The 27,216-nt window shown below is 31.4% G+C and overlaps 2 protein-coding genes across 5 annotated transcripts in view; both read left to right on the top strand.

Annotated features, from left to right (window-relative positions):
• Window positions 1–15,958, top strand: part of LOC148941667 (protein misato homolog 1-like) — a 179,924-nt gene extending 163,966 nt beyond the window's left edge. For all 4 annotated transcript variants that reach the window (XM_089104394.1, XM_089104395.1, XM_089104396.1 and 1 more), the window contains 2 exons: window positions 871–1,091; window positions 15,516–15,958. In XM_089104394.1, coding sequence (XP_088960520.1) covers window positions 871–1,091; window positions 15,516–15,730 — 436 coding nt within the window. In that variant the 3' untranslated portion in view covers window positions 15,731–15,958. The remainder of the gene's footprint in view (window positions 1–870; window positions 1,092–15,515) is intronic.
• Window positions 15,959–22,156: 6,198 nt separating this feature from the next.
• On the top strand, window positions 22,157–23,332 carry LOC148941666 (uncharacterized). Its single transcript, XM_089104221.1, has one exon. It carries the CDS (start codon window positions 22,157–22,159, stop codon window positions 23,330–23,332), a length of 1,176 nt encoding a protein of 391 aa, XP_088960347.1.
• The last annotated feature ends 3,884 nt before the right edge of the window (window positions 23,333–27,216 follow it).

Raw genomic sequence — 27,216 nt, 5'->3', positions numbered from 1 at the left:
TTATGATTTTGTAATGTTAATTTTATTTTTTAATTTTCTTTTGTCTGTTTTAACTTCCGAAATCTTTTTCCTTTTGAAATAACAAGTTTTCAGCTGCTACAATAACTGGGTATCTAACTGGGTATAATAACCGGCTATATATCAGAGGTAAGCATGGCAAATATCGTGTTTTCAAAAATGATAAATCAAACTCAAAACTTCTAGTGATTTTACTAGCAAACAAACTTGTGATTTACTAGCAAACAAACAAATAAACACGCATCCGTGATCGTTCTTCTGGCAAAAAATACAAAATTCCACATTTTTGCAAATAGGAACTTGAAACCTGTACAGTAGGGTTTTCTGATACGCTGAATCTGATGGTGAATTTTCGTTAAAATACTGTGACTTTTAATGAGTGTTTGCCCCTTTTTTCGAAAGTCAAGCAAATTTTCTCAGGCTCATAGCTTTAATGGGTAAAACTGAACTTTATGAAACTTAAATACTTAATATCAGCACAATAATTCAATTCTTTTGATATATCTATTGGTATCAAAATTCCTTTTTTTAGAGTTTCGGTTACTATTGAGCCGGGTCGCTTCTTACTTACAGTTCGTTACCACGAACTGTTTGAAAATAACCGTGTTGGTTTTGTAAGGTCTGGGTGGCAACAGTAAATGTTAATCACCAATAGTGAGCTGGTCACTATTTTTTTAATCTACTGTGTGTGGTATAAGTAGCCTACCGTAAATTGACGGTTTGCGATGCTATCGTGGGCCAGCAATTGTATTTTGTCAAAGCTGTGTGTGCTAAGATTTGTTGACTTTATCTGTTTTTGGACAGCGAAAGTGTTTACATTGCTAGAATTACTATAACAACATCTGCTTTTAGAACTCTTCGTGTCTCAGATGATCACAGAATGGGCCTAACAAGGGATGAAAGCATCGAAGAAGCCGTTCAGCGTTGCTACCTTAATAAATTTCCTCAGACATTGAATTCAATCAACGTTGTTGACTTACCCCTGAAGACTAGTTGCCCATTCCCCCAGTTTTTCGTAAAATCTGTATCAAGTACAGGATACATATCCAACAAAGAAAGACCCGACAGTGAAGGTAGGTTTTCCCGTTTTTACGGTTGTTCCCTTCTATTGGGCCATTTCTCGTCCTGATGAAACCCTCATTTAATGCTTTACTCTGATATTTTTATTTTTTCACTGAAGATGGCTGAATGGAGGTCTGGGTGGAAAGATTTGCTTTTATCTTCGTTTATCACTTTCTTTCTTATTTTTCTCCTTCTTCTTCTGCTTTGAACTTTTTTCTTCTTCTTCATCCTACGTTTTCTCTATTTGCCAAATCTTCTTTGAAAGTTTACCTTGCTGTTTTATTTTGAATGCCACTGACATGAGAAAAGAATTGTTCAGCTCTGGCCCGGAAAGAAACAAAGTGCATGTTAGGCCAGATGAAAGCATTTATTTCCTGGAATGACGTAAAATTAGGCTGTCGCGTTGTAAGGCGACGATCTTCTCTAAGAAAAAACACGATTTTCTATGATTTTTCTTTGGGTTGTTTCCAGAGGTATTTAGGGGTTTGAACCCCCTCCCCCAAATTTGTGTCCGACTCGTAGAAACGAAAAAAAATGGGTACCTTTTAGTTATTCAGATCATACTCAAGGATTTTACTCTGTAAGGTCTGATAGAAACCGGTTTTCTCTCTGCAATCGGTTATGCTTTGCTTATTTTGAGTGAGAGAAACTACGATTTAGGTATATTTTAATCCAATATTTAATATATAGAGTTTCTAATTTCCATAATTTTGTTAATTAAGTATTATATTTACATCGTATTTTGGTATATTTCATTAGGACTAACCTACCTTTTTTCTCGGTTGTGTTCTGAATAATTAACATGTACCCAAAAATGCATATAAATTATTTTATGCGTTTTTAAGTTTTTTTTTGCAGACCCCCCATCCCAAGAAAAAAACAGACATGGTTGTTTCAAAACTGTGAAGTTTTCAGGGAAGTTTTCATTTTTTCGGCTTTGCTGCCCCGTTGAACGGTGAAAATAAGCAAGGAAAGTTAATTGTTTAAATTTAACAACTTTAACTAGTTTAATTTTAAATTTTTTAACAACAGATTGTTTAAGTTTTAATTTAAAATAAATTTAAACTGTTTAAATTTAAAAAACAGTTTTCTGAGAAAAATAAGTAAATGGAAACCCCTGGCTGTTTATTAAAAGATTGATATCTCTACATTTGTTAACCTAAGTGAAGATGCTGAAGGAAAGATTAAATGAGGGATTTACCTTCCATAGCGTAAATGGGATTTTGAAAAAGTTTTTTTCTTTTGGTAATGAATACTTTAATGAAGACTGTTGCTGAGCTCTGTTGCTGTTGCTGAGTTGTTACTGTTGCTGGAGACGGTAAAAAATATTTTTTACCGAGCTATCTAGTTATTTACAGTAAAAAAATGTTTAACTAAAAACTTGTTTAAATTTAAACTGTTTAACAACAGATAGTTTAAGTTTAAATTTTCAATGCTTTTAGTCTATAAATAATCTTTTAAATCCTTAGAAGGTTCCAAAGAAAGCTTTACCTTCTTCAGCTGTTTAATACCATGTTCCTAGTTTTAAATTCCTGCCATATCCCTACTTTAAAAAAATTTAAATTATAAACGGTTGAGTAAGTGTTACTTAACTAATGCCAACTACCATATTTCAATTATTAAAACGTAGAAAATATTCGTTATGCAAATTTAGTCTATTTATTGGGACACATTTAGAGGTTAATTTTTTAACTAACATGTCTGAGTTTATTAACTAACGTTCTCCCTCCTCCCCCAAAGTAACAGTTTGCAAAATTGTAGAGGTTCCGAACCACAATTAAATGCAAATTCTTTAAAATATCACTTCTGGTATGGGAGATGAATCCACGACTTTCGCGGATAGTAATTTACTGCATTTCTTGGTGACTAATTGTCACTAAGAAATCAACATGAACAATCACAAACGATTGTGGGGAGTGTCACAAACAATACTCACCAATAGACACATCTGACTTTTACAAGGTATTTTTACTAGTTGTATTGTTGTTTTATTTTAATTGTATTTGTTTAGGAGTTTTACTGTATTTATGTTTATAGTTTTATTAGTTTGTACTTTAGAATTTAGTAATTCATACAAATCAAACGGATTGAAATAATAGTCCAGCACAGGGTTTTATTTTTACGGTAAAGATATCAGTATATATTGAGATATACAAACTGGCCATTAGAACTGCTGACAGGCTTAACTGAGACCCAGGGTCTATATTTTACGTAAGTAACAAGTACTGGACTTCAATTTGTTAATTAAAGATTGTTGCCATAGTTGCTATTGGCCGCAATAAAATACAGTGAAAAGATCGTTAGATGGGACATTAGTCCAGGATGGGAACCTGCCGGGCCCACGCCATCGGCGTCGCACTTGTATTTAGTTATAATTTCAAGTTATTTCGTTTGTGCAAAGACAAACAAAAGGTGTGTAATTCAGTTGGAAGGGAAAACATCTCAGTAGAATATTGAACATATCTGTCAGTAGAATATTGAACATATCTGTCAGTAGAATATTGAACATATCTGTCAGTAGAATATTGAACATATCTGTCAGTAGAATATTGAACATATCTGTCAGTAGAATATTGAACATATCTCAACCATTATTTTAAGTTATAGTTTGTTTCTCAATAGAACGTTTCTCAATAGAACGTATAGTTTGTTTCTCAATAGAAAACATATCTCAGTAGAATATTGAACATATCTCAACCATTATTTTAAGTTACAGTTTGTTTATCAATAGAACGTTTCTCAATAGAACGTATAGTTTGTTTCTCAATAGAAAACATATCTCAGTAGAATATTGAACATATCTCAACCATTATTTTAAGTTATAGTTTGTTTATCAATAGAACGTTTCTCAATAGAACATATAGTTTGTTTCTCAATAGAAAACATATCTCAGTAGGTTATTGAACATATCTCAACCTTTATTTTAAGTTATAGTTTGTTTCTCAATAGAACGTATAGTTTGTTTCTCAATAGAAAACATATCTCAGTAGAATATTGAACATATCTCAACCATTATTTTAATTTATAGTTTGTTTTTCAATAGAACGTTTCTCAATAGAACGTATAGTTTGTTTCTCAATAGAAAACATATCTCAGTAGAATATTGAACATATCTCAACCATTATTTTAAGTTATAGTTTGTTTCTCAATAGAACGTTTCTCAATAGAACGTATAGTTTGTTTCTCAATAGAAAACATATCTCAGTAGAATATTGAACATATCTAAACCATTATTCTAAGTTATAGTTTGTTTATCAATAGAACGTTTCTCAATAGAACGTATAGTTTGTTTCTCAATAGAAAACATATCTCAGTAGAATATTGAACATATCTCAACCATTATTTTAAGTTATAGTTTGTTTCTCAATAGAACGTTTCTCAATAGAACATATAGTTTGTTTCTCAATAGAAAACATATCTCAGTAGGATATTGAACATATCTCAACCATTATTTTAAGTTATAGTTTGTTTCTCAATAGAACGTATAGTTTGTTTCTCAATAGAAAACATATCTCAGTAGAATATTGAACATATCTCAAGCATTATTTTAATTTATAGTTTGTTTCTCAATAGAACGTTTCTCAATAGAACTTATAGTTTGTTTCTCAATAGAAAACATATCTCAGTAGAATATTGAACATATCTCAACCATTATTTTAAGTTACAGTTTTTTTATCAATAGAACGTTTCTCAATAGAACGTATAGTTTGTTTCTCAATAGAAAACATATATCAGTAGAATATTGAACATATCTCAACCATTATTTTAAGTTATAGTTTGTTTCTCAATAGAACGTTTCTCAATAGAACGTATATTTTGTTTCTCAATAGAAAACATATCTCAGTAGAATATTGAACATATCTCAACCATTATTTTAAGTTATAGTTTGTTTCTCAATAGAACGTTTCTCAATAGAACGTATAGTTTGTTTCTCAATAGAAAACATATTTCAGTAGAATATTGAACATATCTCAACCATTATTTTGACGTATAGTTTGTTTCTATATAGAACGTTTCTCAATAGAACCTATAGTTTGTTTCTCAATAGAAAACATATATCAGTAGAATATTGAACATATCTCAACCATTATTTTAAGTTATAGTTTGTTTCTCAATAGAACGTTTCTCAATAGAACATATAGTTTGTTTCTCAATAGAAAACATATCTCAGTAGGATATTGAACATATCTCAACCATTATTTTAAGTTATAGTTTGTTTCTCAATAGAACGTATAGTTTGTTTCTCAATAGAAAACATATCTCAGTAGAATATTGAACATATCTCAACCATTATTATAATTTATAGTTTGTTTCTCAATAGAACGTTTCTCAATAGAACGTATAGTTTGTTTCTCAATAGAAAACATATCTCAGTAGAATATTGAACATATCTCAACCATTATTTTAAGTTACAGTTTTTTTCTCAATAGAACGTTTCTCAATAGAACGTATAGTTTGTTTCTCAATAGAAAACATATCTCAGTAGAATATTGAACATATCTCAACCATTATTCTAAGTTATAGTTTGTTTCTCAATAGAACGTTTCTCAATAGAACGTATAGTTTGTTTCTCAATAGAAAACATATCTCAGTAGAATATTGAACATATCTCAACCATTATTTTAAGTTATAGTTTGTTTCTCAATAGAACGTTTCTCAATAAAACATATAGTTTGTTTCTCAATAGAAAAGATATCTCAGTAGGATATTGAACATATCTCAACCATTATTTTAAGTTATAGTTTGTTTCTCAATAGAACGTATAGTTTGTTTCTCAATAGAAAACATATCTCAGTAGAATATTGAACATATCTCAACCATTATTTTAATTTATAGTTTGTTTTTCAATAGAACGTTTCTCAATAGAACGTATAGTTTGTTTCTCAATAGAAAACATATCTCAGTAGAATATTGAACATATCTCAACCATTATTCTAAGTTATAGTTTGTTTCTCAATAGAACGTTTCTCAATAGAACGTATAGTTTGTTTCTCAATAGAAAACATATCTCAGTAGAATATTGAACATATCTCAACCATTATTCTAAGTTATAGTTTGTTTCTCAATAGAACGTTTCTCAATAGAACTTATAGTTTGTTTCTCAATAGAAAACATATCTCAGTAAAATATTGAACATATCTCAACCATTATTTTAAGTTACAGTTTGTTTATCAATAGAACGTTTCTCAATAGAACGTATATTTTGTTTCTCAATAGAAAACATATCTCAGTAGAATATTGAACATATCTCAACCATTATTTTAAGTTACAGTTTTTTTCTCAATAGAACGTTTCTCAATAGAACGTATATTTTGTTTCTCAATAGAAAACATATCTCAGTAGAATATTGAACATATCTCAACCATCATTTTAAGTTATAGTTTGTTTCTCAATAGAACGTTTCTCAATAGAATGTATAGTTTGTTTCTCAATAGAAAACATATCTCAGTAGGATATTGAACATATCTCAACCATTATTTTAAGTTATAGTTTGTTTCTCAATAGAACGTATAGTTTGTTTCTCAATAGAAAACATATCTCAGTAGAATATTGAACATATCTCAACCATTATTTTAATTTATAGTTTGTTTCTCTATAGAAATTTTCTCAATAGAACTTATAGTTTGTTTCTCAATAGAAAACATATCTCAGTAGAATATTGAACATATCTCAACCATTATTTTAAGTTATAGTTTGTTTCTCAATAGAAAGTTTCTCAATAGAACGTATAGTTTGTTTCTCAATAGAAAACATATCTCAGTAGAATATTGAACATATCTCAACCATTATTTTAAGTTATAGTTTGTTTCTCAATAGAACGTTTCTCAATAGAACGTATAGTTTGTTTCTCAATAGAAAACATATTTCAGTAGAATATTGAACATATCTCAACCATTATTTTGACGTATAGTTTGTTTCTATATAGAACGTTTCTCAATAGAACGTATAGTTTGTTTCTCAATAGAAAACATATATCAGTAGAATATTGAACATATCTCAACCATTATTTTAAGTTATAGTTTGTTTCTCAATAGAACGTTTCTCAATAGAACATATAGTTTGTTTCTCAATAGAAAACATATCTCAGTAGTATATTGAACATATCTCAACCATTATTTTAAGTTATAGTTTGTTTCTCAATAGAAAGTATAGTTTGTTTCTCAATAGAAAACATATCTCAGTAGAATATTGAACATATCTCAACCATTATTTTAATTTATAGTTTGTTTTTCTATAGAACGTTTCTCAATAGAACTTATAGTTTGTTTCTCAATAGAAAACATATCTCAGTAGAATATTGAACATATCTCAACCATTATTTTAATTTATAGTTTTTATATCAATAGAACTTTTCTCAATAGAACGTATAGTTTGTTTCTCAATAGAAAACATATCTCAGTAGAATATTGAACATATCTCAACCATTATTATAAGTTATAGTTTGTTTCTCAATAGAACGTTTCTCAATAGAACGTATAGTTTGTTTCTCAATAGAAAACATATCTCAGTATAATATTGAACATATATCAACAATTATTTTAAGTTATAGTTTGTTTCTCAATAGAACGTTTCTCAATAAAACATATAGTTTGTTTCTCAATAGAAAACATATCTCAGTAGGATATTGAACATATCTCAACCATTATTTTAAGTTATAGTTTGTTTCTCAATAGAACGTATAGTTTTTTTCTCAATAGAAAACATATCTCAGTAGAATATTGAACATATCTCAACCATTATTTTAATTTATAGTTTGTTTTTCTATAGAACGTTTCTCAATAGAACGTATAGTTTGTTTCTCAATAGAAAACATATCTCAGTAGAATATTGAACATATCTCAACCATTATTTTAAGTTATAGTTTTTTTCTCAATAGAACGTTTCTCAATAGAACGTATAGTTTGTTTCTCAATAGAAAACATATCTCAGTAGAATATTGAACATATCTCAACCATTATTCTAAGTTATAGTTTGTTTCTCAATAGAACGTTTCTCAATAGAACGTATAGTTTGTTTCTCAATAGAAAACATATCTCAGTAGAATATTGAACATATCTCAACCATTATTTTAAGTTACAGTTTGTTTATCAATAGAACGTTTCTCAATAGAACGTATATTTTGTTTCTCAATAGAAAACATATCTCAGTAGAATATTGAACATATCTCAACCATTATTTTAAGTTACAGTTTTTTTCTCAATAGAACGTTTCTCAATAGAACGTATATTTTGTTTCTCAATAGAAAACATATCTCAGTAGAATATTGAACATATCTCAACCATTATTTTAAGTTATAGTTTGTTTCTCAATAGAACGTTTCTCAATAGAACGTATAGTTTGTTTCTCAATAGAAAACATATTTCAGTAGAATATTGAACATATCTCAACCATTATTTTGACGTATAGTTTGTTTCTATATAGAACGTTTCTCAATAGAACGTATAGTTTGTTTCTCAATAGAAAACATATATCAGTAGAATATTGAACATATCTCAACCATTATTTTAAGTTATAGTTTGTTTCTCAATAGAACTTTTCTCAATAGAACATATAGTTTTTTTCTCAATAGAAAACATATCTCAGTAGGATATTGAACATATCTCAACCATTATTTTAAGTTATAGTTTGTTTCTCAATAGAACGTTTCTCAATAGAACGTATAGTTTGTTTCTCAATAGAAAACATCTCAGTAGAATATTGAACATATCTCAACCATTATTTTAAGTTATAGTTTGTTTCTCAATAGAACGTTTCTCAATAAAACATATAGTTTGTTTCTCAATAGAAAACATATCTCAGTAGGATATTAAACATATCTCAACCATTTTTTTACGTATAGTTTGTTTCTCAATAGAACGTTTCTCAATAGAACGTATAGTTTGTTTCTCAATAGAAAACATATCTCAGTAGAATATTGAACATATCTCAACCCTTATTTTAAGTTACAGTTTGTTTATCAATAGAACGTTTCTCAATAGAACGTATAGTTTGTTTCTCAATAGAAAACATATCTCAGTAGAATATTGAACATATCTCAACCTTTATTTTAAGTTATAGTTTGTTTCTCAATAGAACGTTTCTCAATAGAACGTATAGTTTGTTTCTCAATAGAAAACATATCTCAGTAGAATATTGTACATATCTCAACCATTATTTTAAGTTATAGTTTGTTTCTCAATAGAACGTTTCTCAATAGAACATATAGTTTGTTTCTCAATAGAAAAAATATCTCAGTAGGATATTGAACATATCTCAACCATTATTTTGACGTATAGTTTTTTTCTCAATAGAACGTTTCTCAATAGAATGTATAGTTTGTTTCTCAATAGAAAACATATCTCAGTAGGATATTGAACATATCTCAACCATTATTTTAAGTTATAGTTTGTTTCTCAATAGAACGTTTCTCAATAGAACATATAGTTTGTTTCTCAATAGAAAACATATCTCAGTAGAATATTGAACATATCTCAACCATTATTTTAAGTTATAGTTTGTTTCTCAATGGAACATTTCTCAATAGAACGTATAGTTTGTTTCTCAATAGAAAACATATCTCAGTAGAATATTGAACATATCTCAACCATTATTTTAAGTTATAGTGTGTTTCTCAATAGAACGTTTCTCAATAGAACGTATAGTTTGTTTCTCAATAGAAAACATATCTCAGTAGAATATTGAACATATCTCAACCATTATTTTAAGTTATAGTTTTTTTATCTATAGAACGTTTCTCAATAGAACGTATATTTTGTTTCTCAATAGAAAACATATCTCAGTAGAATATTGAACATATCTCAACCATTATTTTAAGTTATAGTTTGTTTCTCAATAGAACGTTTCTCAATAGAACGTATAGTTTGTTTCTCAATAGAAAACATATCTCAGTAGAATATTGAACATATCTCAGTAAAATATTGAACATATCTCAACCATTATTTTAAGTTATAGTTTGTTTCTCAATAGAACGTTTCTCAATAGAACGTATAGTTTGTTTCTCAATAGAAAACATATCTCAGTAGAATATTGAACATATCTCAACCATTATTTTAAGTTATAGTTTGTTTATCAATAGAACGTTTCTCAATAGAACGTATAGTTTGTTTCTCAATAGAAAACATATCTCAGTAGAATATTGAACATATCTCAACCATTATTTTAAGTTATAGTTTGTTTCTCAATAGAACGTTTCTCAATAGAACATATAGTTTGTTTCTCAATAGAAAACATATCTCAGTAGGATATTGAACATATCTCAACCATTATTTTGACGTATAGTTTGTTTCTCAATAGAACGTTTCTCAATAGAAAACATATCTCAGTAGGATATTGAACATATCTCAACCGTTATTTTAAGTTATAGTTTGTTTCTCAATACAACGTTTCTCAATAGAACGTATAGTTTGTTTCTCAATAGAAAACATATCTCAGTAGAATATTGAACATATCTCAACCATTATTTTAAGTTATAGTTTGTTTCTCAATAGAACGTTTCTCAATAGAACATATAGTTTGTTTCTCAATAGAAAACATATCTCATTAGGATAATGAACATATCTCAACCATTATTTTGACGTATAGTTTGTTTCTCAATAGAACGTATAGTTTGTTCCTCAATAGAAAACATATCTCAGTAGGATATTGAACATATCTCAACCATTATTTTAAGATATAGTTTGTTTCTCAATAGAACGTTTCTCAATAGAACGTATAGTTTGTTTCTCAATAGAAAACATATCTCAGTAGGATATTGAACATATCTCAACCATTATTTTAAGTTATAGTTTTTTTCTCAATAGAACGTTTCTCAATAGAACATATAGTTTGTTTCTCAATAGAAAACATATCTCAGCAGAATATTGAACATATCTCAACCATTATTTTAAGTTATAGTTTGTTTCTTAATAGAACGTTTCTCAATAGAACGTATAGTTTGTTTCTCAATAGAAAACATATCTCAGTAGGATATTGAACATATCTCAACCATTATTTTAAGTTATAGTTTGTTTCTCAATAGAACGTTTCTCAATAGAACATATAGTTTGTTTCTCAATAGAAAACATATCTCAGTAGAATATTGAACATATCTCAACCATTATTTTAAGTTATAGTTTGTTTCTCAATAGAACGTTTCTCAATAGAACGTATAGTTTGTTTCTCAATAGAAAACATATCTCATTAGGATAATGAACATATCTCAACCATTATTTTAAGTTATAGTTTGTTTCTCAATAGAACGTTTCTCAATAGAACGTTTCTCAATAGAATGTATAGTTTGTTTCTCAATAGAAAACATATCTCAGTAGGATATTGAACATATCTCAACCATTATTTTAAGTTATAGTTTGTTTCTCAATAGAACGTTTCTCAATAGAACATATAGTTTTTTTCTCAATAGAAAACATATCTCAGTAGAATATTGAACATATCTCAACCATTATTTTAAGTTATAGTTTGTTTCTCAATAGAACGTTTCTCAATAGAACGTATAGTTTATTTCTCAATAGAAAACATATCTCAGTAGAATATTGAACATATCTCAACCATTATTTTAAGTTATAGTTTGTTTCTCAATAGAACGTTTCTCAATAGAACGTATAGTTTGTTTCTCAATAGAAAACATATCTCAGTAGGATATTGAACATATCTTAACCATTATTTTAATTTATAGTTTGTTTTCTCAATAGAACGTTTCTCAATAGAACATATAGTTTGTTTCTCAATAGAAAACATATCTCAGTAGAATATTGAACATATCTCAACCATTATTTTAAGTTATAGTTTGTTTCTCAATAGAAAACATATCTCAGTAGGATATTTAACATATCTCTACCATAATTTTAAGTTATAGTTTGTTTCTCAATAGAACGTTTCTCAATAGAACGTATAGTTTGTTTCTCAATAGAAAAACATATCTCAGTAGAATATTGAACATATCTCAACCATTATTTTGACGTATAGTTTGTTTTTCAATAGAACGTTTCTCAATAGAACGTATAGTTTGTTTCTCAATAGAAAAACATATCTCAGTAGAATATTGAACATATCTCAACCATCATTTTAAGTTATAGTTTGTTTCTCAATAGAACGTTTCTCAATAGAACGTATAGTTTGTTTCTCAATAGAAAACATATCTCAGTAGGATATTGAACATATCTCAACCATTATTTTAAGTTATAGTTTGTTTCTCAATAGAACGTATAGTTTGTTTCTCAGTAGAAAAACATATCTCAGTAGAATATTGAACATATCTCAACCATTATTTTAAGTTATAGTTTGTTTCTCAATAGGACGTATAGTTTGTTTCTCAATAGAAAACATATCTCAGTAGAATATTGAACATATCTCAACCATTATTTTAAGTTATAGTTTGTTTCTCAATAGAACGTTTCTCAATAGAACGTATAGTTTGTTTCTCAATAGAAAAACATATCTCAGCAGAATATTGAACATATCTCAACCATTATTTTAAGGCATAGTCTGTTTCTCAATAGAGCGTATAGTTTGTTTCTCAATAGAAAACATATCTCAGTAGAATATTGAACATATCTCAACCATTATTTTGACGTATAGTTTGTTTCTCAATAGAACGTTTCTCAATAGAACGTATAGTTTGTTTCTCAATAGAAAAACATATCTCAGCAGAATATTGAACATATCTCAACCATTATTTTAAGTTATTGTTTGTTTCTCAATAGAACGTTTCTCAATAGAACGTATAGTTTGTTTCTCAATAGAAAACATATCTCAGTAGGATATTGAACATATCTCAACCATTATTTTAAGTTATAGTTTGTTTCTCAATAGAACGTTTCTCAATAGAACGTATAGTTTGTTTCTCAATAGAAAAACATATCTCAGTAGAATATTGAACATATCTCAACCATTATTTTAGTTATTGTTTGTTTCTCAATAGAACGATGTTCGTATGTCAGTCATGAATTTCCAGAATAAGTAAATATTCTTCATATCCAGACTTAAAAATAGAATAGGATTTTTTGTAACCTTCTCGCTACTGTCAAAGAAAGATAGCACTTGTTGGACGTTGCAGGCCGCCCATTATCTATGTGCTAAATGTCCCTTTTCCTTTTTTTAAGATTTTTAAATTTGACTTCATGACATTCTATTCTCAGTTGCAAAGTTATGAGTCATTAGCCCCCTGTTTTAGCTATGCAGCTGGGTTTCACCCTGTCCGTTCTTCTTTTTTATTTTTAATTCATCTTACTTCAGTCATTGTTAAGCAGCCGCCATTATCACACTGACATAGATCGCTCATTCGAACCTCAAAGGAACGCTTAAGTGTATAAAGAATATATTTCAACTTAATTTTTTGTTTGACTTATTGCTGAAGAAAATTTTGAGTCCCATTGTATTTATTGCGGATATTACCCTTATTTTCTGGCCAGGGTGGTAAATTTACCGTAAATACCGTAAAGTTACAGCTGGTGTAAATAGGGAGAGTTGAACTCCTAGTATTAGTTTTGTGGTACTGCTCAGTAGGGAGGATACTAAGAGGCTACCATATCGGAGTTTACGCCACCAGGCATAATTTCGGCTCAGTTACACTCACGTGAAGTACCCCCTGCTCTGACCCAACTGCCCTACCTTAGTAGTCAGAGGTAGTTTTAAGTTATACCAAGGCATGGCATTAACTATAGAGAGTAATCCTAATTCCAAGACTTTCCTGAAGGTTTAAGCCTAGCCTATAGCATTGTCTTAAGCCTGTGTAGCCATAGCCTAAACTTATTTTTTGTTTGGCAGTAGTGAAGCCTACCAATATGTGTTCGATGTGTGTCCTACAGTTGTAGCTTGCCTATTTGTCACCATACCAAAGAATGTGTTTGTCAGTAAAATATTTTAAAGTAAAACAAATAAAACTTAAATGAAACTTAAAAGTCGACAAAGCATTAAAACTAAAATATAAAGCTCAATAATTCAAAAAAAAACCTCTCAAAAAACATTATTGCGCATATGACATATATATATATATATATATATATATATATATATATATATATATATATATATATATATATACACACACACACACACACACACACACACACACACACACACACACACACACACACTATATATATATATATATATATATATATATATATATATATATATATATATATATATATATATATATATATATATATATATATATATATATATATATATATATATATATATATATATATATATATATATATATATATATATATATATATATATATATATATATATATATATATATATATATATATATATATATATATATATATATATATATATATATATATATATATATATATATATATATATATATATATACCTTGGTAAGGTATATAAGTTTCACTTACCTTGGTAGTATTATTAGTAAAGATGGTGGGAGAAGTGAAGATTTTAGAAATATAATAGCCAAGTCTAAGGGTGTTTTTTCAAATTTAAAAAAAGTCTGTAAGAACAGGAAGATAAGTCTGCAAACCAATATTAGAATCTTAGAAGTTACAGTGATGACAGTCGTCAAATATGGCTCTGAAGCATGGACGCTCCGAGAAGCGGATGAAGATTTGCTAGATGTTTTCCAGAGAAATTGCTTAAAGATTGTTCTGGGTACCCGGCTGACTGACCGTATTTCAAACAATAGGCTATACGAAAAATGTGGTTCAATACCGCTCTCTAGGGCTATAATGAAAGAAATGTTGAGGTGGTTAGGGCACGTTGTGCGGATGAAGGATGACAGATTGCCGAAGATTGTTCTTTTGGCCAACCATCTAGGGCTAAACGGAAAGCAGATCGTCCCGGTCTGGGTTGGGAGGACGTCATAAAGAAAGATTTAAAGGAAATGGAAACTTCGTGGGCGGGTGTAAAAAGGGAGGCTTTGAATAGACTGGGGTGGAGGAGGATCGTGCGTAGCTGTGTTGGCCTCGGCGGCTTGGTGCTGCGGTGAGTTGTTAGTAGTAGTAGTATATATATATATATATATATATATATATATATATATATATATATATACATACTACACTACTAACAACTCACCGCAGCACCAAGCCGCCCGAGGCCAACACAGCTACGCACGCTCCTCCTCCACCCCAATCTATTCAAAGCCTCCCTTTTACACCCGCCCACGAAGTTCCCATTTCCTTTAAATCTTTCTTTATGACGTCCTCCCAACCCAGACGGGGACGACCTGCTTTCCGTTTAGCCCTAGATGGTTGGCCAAAAAGAACAATCTTCGGCAATCTGTCATCCTTCATCCGAACAACATGCCCTAACCACCTCAACCTGCAAATATATATATATATATATATATATATATATAACCACCTACAAATATATATATATATATATATATATATGTATATATTTATATTAAGAAACTTTCTGAAATTTCAAGACTAACCTGTGATCACATTTCATTCTAGGTGTGAATTCTATCCCCATGGGATTGTCCCTTCAAAGTGGTGAAACTTGTCAAAATACATTGGACATTCTATTGCAAGATATTGGAAGGTTTGGTTTGAGTAATCAACTCTCACACATTCGAGCAAAATCTTTTAGACCCTCTTTCAACTTGGAAAATGATGAATGGAAGGAAATAGTTGAAAAACTTGATTTTTATAAAGGATTATACACATAAGTGCACATAGGCTCAACCCTTAGGTGGCATGGGGGGGGTCAGACCATGAAGAATATAGCTTAATGTAGAAACTTTTTCAGAAGAGGCTTTTGGACCATTCTCCGTGGTAATTCCTGAACTTTCCCCTATGTACAGTATGTTTATATACTCAGCGAACAAAAGATTTTTCATTCATGGATGCGAGCCATAAATGTTTATATTTGCTTTTAATAAATCACTGTAAACCTGCTTTAATCCATTTGATATTTTTTATTTTCCCTATGTCTTATCGTATTAATTTCCCTATGTCTTATCGTAGTCCAGGACCAATACGCTTAGTATCAGCAGTAACCATTTTTTTTAAGACTAGATATATTTCTGAGTAAAAAAAAATAAGTTCACATGTTTCTCACGTGTTTCACATATTCCTTCTTGTCATCACCTTGTGCATGTCATGTTTACTTCGAATCCATTACGATTTTATACGATTACGATTACATATTACGATTTTGAATTGGAAAAATATTTTTGCAACCCAGAAAGACAGTATATTAAGCAAGGAAAATTAATTAATAAAACATTAATGTTTAACTAATAATACATTAAAATAAAAATTATATGAACATTATATAATAAAAAAATTATATAATAAATGATTTAACTAATGAATTATTTACATTGTATAATAGATAAACATTATAACGGCGAAAAATCAAGGAAAACAGTTTGCACATTCCTATCTTAGTTTTTTGCAAGTTATGTAAAAATTTTTACTGGTGATACCAAATTGGAGTTCCAAAATTGGTACTTTCTTCAAACGTTGTTTGGCACCACCAGTAGATAGTTTCAGATAGCTTATAAAAAAAAACTAAGATAGGAGTGTGCAAACCGTTTCCTTTAATTTTTCACGGTTAAAATTTTATAGACTCAAAGAGTCAAACTGGCCAACTTCTAAATGTTAACATCTCCTGAACAGCTGAACATAGGTATAGGACATTATATATATATGAAAAATATCTAGAATTTTATGTAGATACGGGTTTTCCATTCAAAAGACGTATATTTTTGTTCTCCACACTTTTTATAGACAAAACATATTTTCTGAAACTACTTTTAAAGCTTAAGAATTTCCTTAAGATTATAAATGTATTTACTTTTATAACTTTGATAAATCAAATAATATAAATATTTTGATTACTAAATATCAATTTATGTATATTAAACTGACAATGTACATTCATTTGTATTTTTTCAGTGAAGTGCAAATTTTGTTCTGGCCTTGGGAAGGTATAGGAGTTTTGCGCCCAACTTATGTTAATTTCTGCTCGTTTTGAGTTTGACTCGGTTAATTATGGTAATTTCTGTTCGTTTTGGGTTTCATTTATTTAGTGATGCTGATTTGTGGTAGTTTCACGCTTGGTAGATTATTTGATTTTATTTTTGCTAATTTTTTTTTTAATGGAGTTCTTTACTTTTCTTTGAAAAACTTATTTTGTGGAAAAAGTTTTTTAAATTAATTTCTGTTCGTTTTATATTGACATAGTCTTTTCAGGGAATAAGAAAATAATAAGAAAAAAAGAAAAAATAAGAAAAGGAAAATAAAAAAGGAAAAAAGGAATATTAAGAAAAGGAAAAAAGAAAAAAAAAAGAATTTTCATTTTTAAGACTATAGTTTGACCTGCAAAATTTTGATTGGATGTGTTTTGGAAAATGGTGGGCGTGAGAGGGGCGTTCGTCGCTATCTAATCACTTTCAACTATAAAAAAAGGCACTAGCTCTTTCAATTACCAATTGAATGAGCCCTTTTGAAGTTTCTACGACAACGCTTTCAATAAAAACTTTACATGGCCCAGGGCATATCTTACAACCCTTACCCTGAGGGCTGTGGGGGGAGGAGTTGCCATCCTTAAAGACCTAATTTCCAAAACTTTCAACTACGTTGAGTAAAACGGCTATCTAAAAATTTGGATTGGATATGTTTGGGGAAAAGGTGGGCTTGAGAGGGAGGTTATTTGCCCTCAAATCACTTTCGACTATTAAAAAGGATACTATCCCTTTGAATTTCAAATCGAATGAGCCCTTTTCAAGTTTCTACGACAAAGATTTTCAATAAAAACCTTATATGGCTCCAGGGCATAACTTATAATCTTTGCCCTGAGGGTTGTGGGGTGTGTCCTCCTCAAAAACATAATTTCTATCTGGAAATCAACTAAGCTAAACAAAATGGCTATCTCAAAATTTTTATTGGATGTGATTGGGGAAAAGGTGGGCGTGAGAGGGGGGTTAGTTGCCCTCCAATCGCTTTCGACTATTAATAAGGGCACTGGTCCCTCGAACTCCCAATCGATTGAGCCCTTTTTGAAGTTTCTACGATAACGCGTTACATAAAAACCTTATATGCCCACAGGGCATGATTTACAACCCTTGCCCTGAGGGCTTGGGGGGGGGGGGGGTTGTTATCCTCAAAGACTTAATTTCCAGAACTTAAAACTACGTTGAAAAAATGGCTATCTCAAAATTTTGATTAGATGTGTTTGGGGAAAAGGTGGGCGTGAGAGGCGGGTTAGTTGCCCTCTAATCACTTTCGACTATTTAAAAGGACACTAGCCCTTTGAATTTCCAATTGAATGAGCCTTTTTTAAAGTTTCTACGACAACGCCTTCTATAAAAAAAACCGTATATGCCCCTAGGACAGAACTTACAACCCTTGCCCTAAGGGCTTGCCCTAAGGGGGACTGTCCTCAAAAACATAACTTATATCTAGAAATCAACTGAACAAAATTGCTATATCAAAATGTTGATTGGATGTGTTTCGGGAAATGGTGGGCGTGGAAGGTGTTTTAGTCAACTTCCAATCACTTTCGACTATTAAAAAGGGCACAAGGCACTCGAATTTCCAATTGAATAACCGCTTCACGAAGCTTCAATAACAGCTTCTTCGATACGAAGTCTCCTATTCTAAAGGAAAAAATCAGAAAATTGTATATTGTTCGAACATTGTTTTCATGTGCCCCAAGGGAATACCTTGCAATTTTTGTACTGCAGACTGTGGGGGAGTGCTCTTCTCTTTACGTAGTCCTTGTTTCTTGTCTCGTTCTCGAGTCTCCCCGTTCTTTACTTAGGCAGCGCGATCGCGCTGCCTATGAATTATGCAACAACTTCCTATATAAACCTTATATGCCCCCATGGCATAACTTAAAAACCTTGCACTGAGGGCTCTGAAGGGGTTATCATCCTAAAAGACCTAATTTCCAGAATTTTCAACTACGTTGAACAAAATGGATATCTCAAAATTTTGATTGGATGTGTTTTGGAAAATTGTGGGCGTGAGAGGGGCGTTAGTCGCTATCCAATCACTTTCATCTATTAAAAAAGGCACTAGCCTTTTCAATTTCCAATTGAATGAGCTCTTTTGAAGTTTCTACGACAACGCTTTCAATAAAAACTTTATATGCCCCAGGGCATAACTTACAACCCTTGCACTGAGTGCTGTGGGGGGAGGGGTTGTCATCCTTAAAGACCCTTGCCCTGAGGGCTGTGGGGGGGGGGGTTGTCAACCTTAAAGACCTAATTTTCAAGACTTTCAACTCCGCTGAATAAAATGGCTTTCTAAAACTTTTGATTGGATGTGTTGGGGGAAAAGGTGAGAGGGGGTTAGTTGCCCTCAAATCACTTTCGACTATTAAAAAGGGTACTAGCCCTATTAATTTCAAATCGAATGAGCCCTTTTTCAAGTTTCTACGACAAAGATTTTCAATAAAAACCTTATACGCCCCCAGGGCATAACTTATAATCCTGGCCCTGAGGGTTGTGGGGGAGTGTCCTCCTCAAAAATATGTTTTCTATTTGGAAATCAACTACGCTGAACAAAATGGCTATCTCAAAATTTTTATTTGATGTGTTTGGGGGAATCATGGGTTTGGTGGGGGGGGCTAGTTGCCCTCCAATCACTTTCGACTATTAAAAAGGGCACTGGCCCGTTGAATTTCCAATCGAATGAGCTTTTTCTGAAGCTTCTACGACAACGCCTTCTTTAAAAACCTTATATGTCCCCAGGGCCTAACTTAAAACATTTGCCCTGAGGGCTGTGGGGGAGTGTCCTCTTAAAAAACATAATTTCTATCCAGAAATCAACTGCGCTGAACAAAATTGCTATATCCAATTTTTGATTGGATGTGTTTGGGTGAAATGATGGGCGTGGGGAGGGGGGGCTAGTCGCCCTCCAATCACTTTTGACTTCCAAAGGCCAGAACAAAATTTGCACTTTACTGAAAAATTAAATGAATGTGCATTGTCTGTTTAATATACATATACTGATATTTAGTAATCAAAATGTTAATGTTGTTTGATTTATTAAAGTTATAAAAGTAAAAACATTCATATTTTTTCAGTAAAGTGCAAATTTTGTTCTGGCTTTGGGAGGGTATAGGGGTTTTGAACCCAAATTATGTTAATTTTTGCTCGTTTTGAGTTTGAATCGGTTAATTATTGTAATTTCTCTTCATTTTGGGTTTCATTTATTTATCAATGCTGATTTGTGGTAGTTTCATGCTTGGTAGATTATTTGATTTTATTTTTGATAATTTTTTGTTTAATGGAGTTCTTTACTTTTCTTTGAAAAACTTATTTTGTGGAAAAAGGTTTTTTAAATTAATGATGGAAATAGAGCACCAAGCGATGAAATTTTCTATTTTATGTTTCAATATTGAATCCATGGGCTTGAATTAATGGAAACATACCTTTCAATTATATGTTTTTCAACTATGTATTATATTATTATAATGACACAAATGATGTTTGTACCTCTTGTAACATCGTTTATTGTGGAAATGGGGTTAAAAATGATGGAACTGTTTGATTCTGATGTTTTTCTGTGTCTCTCTGGACTTGAATCAATAAAAAACGACTCTTTAATCTAGAAAATATTGTAGAAACTGAAATTTGAGACCCAACTCCCTTTTCCTCTCATTTCCCTGACAAAGGGGGCATTTCACCATTGCCAATTTTGGACAATTTCGAATGCATTATTAACTGAATTTCTTTGAATATTTAGGATTCAAAAACATTTCTATGTCTCAAATACTGGGTCAAAACAATATTTCTATTGGGCCATACAGCCTTATTTGAATTCAATTTGAATTCAAGTGCTAGCTTGATTCTTTTCCCCTCCTACAGTGCCCCTAAATATATTAAAAGAAGTTAAGAGTAAGAATTGGCCCCTTTTCGTGTAGGATGACATTACATAGTGACATAGTTTGGCAATAAAAGCTATTTCTTGGCATAATTAAAAACAAACAGTATCACGAAAAAAGTATTGAACAGCGTTGCCAGTACTTTGAAGTAATTTGTGCCAATTTTTCAAATAAAATTATTTTAAAAGTAAACAATTTTTACAATCAGAACAAAAGGTTAAAAATTTGACTTTTTAATTTACAAGCCTTTGTACTTTTAAAATTGTATTTGTTAAAAACAAGAGAAGAAAGCGATAATATGGTTTTTTGAGGCGAGCAAAAATAGTGGATGTAACAAAACAAACATTTCGAGAAGAAAACTGCTTGCCTTCTTCAACAATATTAGAGAAAATCAAATATTGGAATAAAGTCTGCATTCTCTGAGTGAAATGCGAACCATATTGACCAGATAAAAATGAAAAAACAAAAGGAAACAACATGAACATCAAAGATCAAAATGAATAAAAGAAACCATAATTGAAGGACGTTAAAAGCTAAGAATGCGGAGTAAATAACAGTTAAAATAAAAATAAACGAGCAAAAACAATTAAACCAATAATCCCAATTATAAAAAGGTCAGCCAATCACCCAAAATCTGACGACTAAAAATGAGTTTTCATTAAGACGTTAGACAGGTGATTCTTTCAATTATACAGAAGGACTTTTCATATCTGAGGGGTCAGGAATTCGTATCATTTTATGATTATTGAAGTGGTATAGTATTAATTTTTGTAATGAAAAGATTATCGTCTGGTAAAAATAAAATAAGAGTCACCTATTTTAAAATCACCGGCATTAGTGTTTGTAGCCGATTAATATAAAATCCTTTTGAGAACTGATTATACTACTCCATTCTTGCTTCTTTTTTCTTTTTTTTTTTTTGCAACCTTAGTTTAATGTGGTTTGCGAAGAAATTTTAAGCTTAAATATAGTGTATGAAATTGTAATTACAATATATTTTAATTTTGGAAGTACGAGTAAATTCATCCGGTTTAAGTTTCAGAAGTTTAATAGTAGAATTTACAAAAGAAAATTACTACAATGACAATATGGGTGGAAGGGGGGAGGGGTAGAATATACAATACGTAGAGTAGAATAAATTGATATTTTATGTATTACCGAGATTAGTCCCAAAAATTATGTCGCAGAAGAGGAGTTGAACATTAAAGAAGCTATCAAGGTGCAACGAATAAAATTTCACTCATTTTCAGTGACTATGTTTGGGTCAAGAGTGTTTTCGTTGAGTGTCAGAAACCTCAACCTCATAATATCAACCAGAAACCTCATAATTGGATCCATATATCGGAGTCCCTTGGCTCCCAATCAGATTGATTCGCATAAAATTCTTGCTGATTTACTATTTAGAGTGTGTAATAAACAACCTAATTCAGTTATTTTAACGGGTGACTTCAATATGCTTGATGGCAATTGGATTGATGGATACAGCTTCATCGGTAATAATAACCTGACACTAATTACAATAAATGCCCTAGCAGATCTAAACCTGTTTCAGCTGGTTGATCAGCCTACTCGTTTTAGAGAGGGTCAGGTCCCTACACTTTTAGATTTGATTTTATTAAATAATCCCAATATTTACCAGTCAACTGAGCACTTACCGGCTGTTGAGTTATTAGGTCATTTAACCTTGCATGTTTCATTATCATTGCCTCCTATACAAAATGATAAAATCAAAAGAACCTTCACTGATTATGCAATGATTAGAGAAGAGTTGTCAACAGTGTGCTGGAAATCTTTAATTAAGAATAAGGATCCCGTATGTTCATGGTTAAAAATCAAGATGAAACTCTTAGAGTTAGAGAATAAATGTACGACAGTCACTTATAGGAACAGGCCAAGAACTTTACCAGTAAAGACAAGAGAGGTTAAGCTGCGCATTAGACAAAAAAGGGCCCTTTATCTAACAGCATTCAAAAAATGTTGTAATAAGCTTAGAAATGTTACTCGAAAGCTACTAGCTGATCATGAAAAGAAAGTGGCTGTGGGAGTGAAAAAGAATCCTGAGAGTTTCTGGAGGTATATATCTTCATCAAACCCTGGAAGGCGCAAAGTCCATCAACTCGTTTCTGATAAAGGATTACCGTTGGATAACCCTATAGACGTTGCTAATTGTTTCGGTTCTACTTTTGCAAATAACTTCTCATGTGCCACTTCCTCGAGCCAGCCTTACCTACCTACCAGATCTATTAATAAAGAGATTACTGAAGTTGAAATAAATCAGCAACTAGTGCTAAATAGGCTGATTAAAATAAATCCTAACAAATCAAGAGGACCTGATGGTGTTTACCCCAGGCTTCTCAAAGAAATAGCCCCTTTTAGTACCTCGCCTCTAGCTGATATTTTCATTGTCACCGAAATTAAAAATAATACCTGATGATTGGTGTATCGCAAATGTTATACCCATTTTCAAAAAAGGAGATAAATCCAGGCCTGAAAACTACCGTCGGATTAGTCTTACTTCTGTGTTGGCCAAGATAATCGAGGGGCTGTTGAGTGACTCCGTTGTCAAACATCTTGATGATAATGATCTAATTACCAGTAATCAGCATGGCTTCAGACGTAATCGCTCTGTCCAGACAAACTTAATCCAATCATACTACCACCCAGTAGATGTTGAACCTAAGTTGACCATAACTACTTCTTGATTAAATTGCGGGCTTATTGTATAAGTAGCCATGTAGTAGATTGGATTGGCGCATTTTGTAGTGGAAGGTTGCAGAGAGTTTCTATAACTGATGATAATGGAAATCAAGTTTATTCTAATCCAACATAAGTGGTGGAGTATTTCAATGAAGTGTACTTGGTCCAATTCAGTTTAATATTTTTAACAATGATTGTTCCAGTACAGTCCAAACAATATTACATTATATGCTGATGATTCCAAACTTACTGGACCAGATGGGATTCAGGCAGACTTTAATCACCTTGCTCATTGGGCTCATATGTGGCTAATGGACTATAACCCATTGAACTGTTAAGTTATCCATGTGGGACCAAACAATCCTATGCATACATATGACATGCAAAATGCTTTATCAATTTGAAGTCAGTAGTTAATGAGAGAGACCTGGGTGTATTTGTTGATAAACAGCTTAAATTCCACTGTCGCACAAAAGCACATGTCTCTAAGGCTAATCGAGCTTTTGGTCTGATCAAATGAACAATTTCTTCTCGCCATCCCTTGGTAGTTCAAAAATTGTACACAGCCCTTGTTCGCCCTCATCTGGAGTTTGGTTACCCAGTCAGCAACTCTTCATATAAAAGGGACATTGTATTATTAGAAGAAGTTCAAAGGACATCTACTAAATTATCAGCTCAGCATAATATGGGATACCCCGACCGCTTGATGAAACTTAACCTGCCCTTATTAGTTTACCGACATCAAAGGGGGGATGAAATTGCATTGAAGAATGTATTTCACAATAATATGATAGACCCGTTATTCAGCTCTCCGTTATAGAGTTGAATACCCGTTATTCAGCTCTAAATTTTATTCTTCAACAAGGGGTCATTCATTAAAGGTGCAAAGGAAACATATAAAAAGACGAGAGGGACGGAACTTCTTTTCTATTTGAGCAGTGCTAGCCTGGAACAGTCTTTCTGATTCTACTGTTCTTCCTCTATAAATTCTTTTAAAAAGTTGTTGATTGTGGGTAAGCAAGTCTCGAGTGGAACTATCAATGGGATGCTCCTGTGATATTTAGAAAACATCATTTCCAACCCAGCAAGTATCTACAGGAGGTTATAGCCACCTTGACTCGCTGGCAAGTGCGATTTAAGGTAATAAGTAGGGTTCTTTATTCTGTTTAGTCGGACTGGTGTATTCCCAAATTTTCCCAGTGAAATATCAATAAATGGTGAAGTACTAAAGCTGGTTGAGGAAGTGCAGCACGTAGGTTTCATTCTCGATCAGTACCTAAGCTGGAGAAAACATGCTGAAGTGGTTGCATGTCAGGTAGCGTGTGGCCAGGGTATTTTAAGAAGTTTCCAACATTTTTTTAGATTCTGATATTTTAGTTTTCTTATACCTTTCTTTAATTGCACCGTATATAAATCATGGATGTATGATTTGGTCCAGTAATTTTACGTACAATTTGAAACGTGTGCAGATTCAGCAAAAAAAAACAGTGATACTAATTGGTAAATATGATACAGGAGTTTTAAGCACACAGTCGATTTTTAGGAAACATATGATTTTGAATGTTGGTCAAATTAGATATTTTCAGATTTGTATTTTTGTGTTTCAGAGTTTGAATGGTTTAGCGCCTGATGTTTTTAGTAATTTTTTTTCGTTTTAACTCATTTTATCATGGATATGCTACGAGAAATGCTGGAGATCTAGTAATTGAGCCAAGAGGTACGGTTCGTTCTAGCGATATAGCAAGGCGCTCGGCTCCGGTGGGCTGGAATACTTTTACTGACTTAATTCGGAAAGCGGAAAGTGTCTCACAATTTAAAAACTAGTTAAAGATGCATTTCCTTGCAGGCGGTTGGTGAGTGTGGGGCTGGAAGACGAGAGAGGACAAATTAATTAACTTTTTGTTCTGTTATTAATATATTCGTTTTATTATATTATTTTTTTTCTCATAATTTATTAGTCAGTAATTATTATTATCATGTATTTTTTTTATTGTTATTTATTTGTGTTTATTTCAGTGATGATTTGGTTAGTTTTATAATTTCGTAAATGTGTACTGATTGCGTTTTTCAAGCATATATGTGCTTTATTTGTAACCGGTCGTAAAGCTGGCATGAATCATTTTTAGTAAAGTTGTTGAATCTTGAATCTTTACCCCAAGCCCTCCTAAATAGATATTCTATAAGCAGTCATAACGGTGGATTTTTTTCTCTGTTTTAATTTTTTTTTTTCTTTGTGGTGAAATAATTTCCGTAAAAGAGATGAAGTTACTACCTTACCCTGAAATCTGAGGGAATTCCCTACACTTAGCAGTTTAGATTTATTTCTAACAATTCTGAAAATTGTTTCTCTTTCGAAGCTTCTCTACAGTCAATTTAAGGTCTTATTTATATACTTGTCAAGGGAATTAGTGAAAAAAAGGCCAAACCTCAGAATCTTTGCGACAGAAGTACTTTTTGCCCTGAAATGTTAAAAAATCTCTTAATAACCAATTCCAACTCAACAAAATTTGGAAATGCAGAAACCTTCATGTTTTTAGGGAAGAGAGAGGAAAGGGGGGGGGGAGGTCTTGAATTTAAATTTCCGAAATATTTCCTGGATTCAAAGGTCATTTCCTGTTAAATTAAGCCCAAGGAAACCAAAAATGACATATGAATTGGAAAATTCAGCCCCTTAATACCCCATATTTACCCCTAATTATAATACCCCTTAGCGAAGTCAGAGAGGGATGAAAAATCAAAATCCTAATTTGTCTTGTATTAGACGGATTAAAAGTCGTTTCCTATTAATTCAAGTATGGAGAGACCGAAAGTGACATTGGAATATAAAAATAATATCATTTAGTATCCTATTTCTACCCTAATTGAGGTCAGGGGGGAATTAGAATCTTAATTTTGGTAATATTCTTACAAAATTGAACATCAAAATATTCAGAGAGATGTACTTAATTATATATTCTGAATTTCTCAAAATTTGGGACTGAAAATGGTCTCTTTGAGATTTGGAAGTCTGAAGATTGAGGCTGGAATCTTTCGTCAAACGGTTATTAGCCCGTTGTGTGATCGATGTGATCGGTGTGATCGATGTACCACCTAACCCTTAAAGCATTCTCAAAGTGATTGGAAAAGTCACATCAAGTAGAACCCCATTTCTACCCTTAGCGACGTCAAAGAGGGTGAAAGCACCCTTTTTTGCTATTGACCTACTTTATTTAGCATAAAATATAGTACATAATAGTAAAAATAAATTATTGAAAGGTTGTTTTCGATTAATCTAAGCCTGGATAGACTGAATAGGACATCAAAATTGGCAAATGTTGTCACTTAGCACTCCATTTCCACCCTAAGCAAGGTCAGAGGGGAATGGAAAATCAGAATCTAAATTTGTGTAGTATTGGGGGAATTAAAAGGTCATTTCTGATATTTCAAGTATGGGCAGACTATAAATAAAATCATAATTGATAATTCTTATCACATAGCATTCAGTTTCTACCCAAAGTGAGGTCAGAAGGGATAAAAATACTACTTGCGGTATTATAATGATATTATATAACTGAAAGAATATACAGTTGAAAGGTCATTCCCCAGGAATTTAAGTCTTGGAAGACCGAAAAGGATCTT

The sequence above is a fragment of the Artemia sp. Qi Xiang Cuo genome, chromosome 18 (assembly GCF_049724085.1).
Source record: "Artemia sp. Qi Xiang Cuo chromosome 18, ASM4972408v1, whole genome shotgun sequence".
Classification (NCBI taxonomy): domain Eukaryota; kingdom Metazoa; phylum Arthropoda; class Branchiopoda; order Anostraca; family Artemiidae; genus Artemia; species Artemia sp. Qi Xiang Cuo.
This window is presented reverse-complemented; position numbering and strand designations above follow the sequence as displayed.

Bases quoted from the DNA above. Each gene is read 5' to 3' on its own strand.
- LOC148941666 (XM_089104221.1), top strand. From the start codon at position 22,157: ATGTTTGGGTCAAGAGTGTTTTCGTTGAGTGTCAGAAACCTCAACCTC.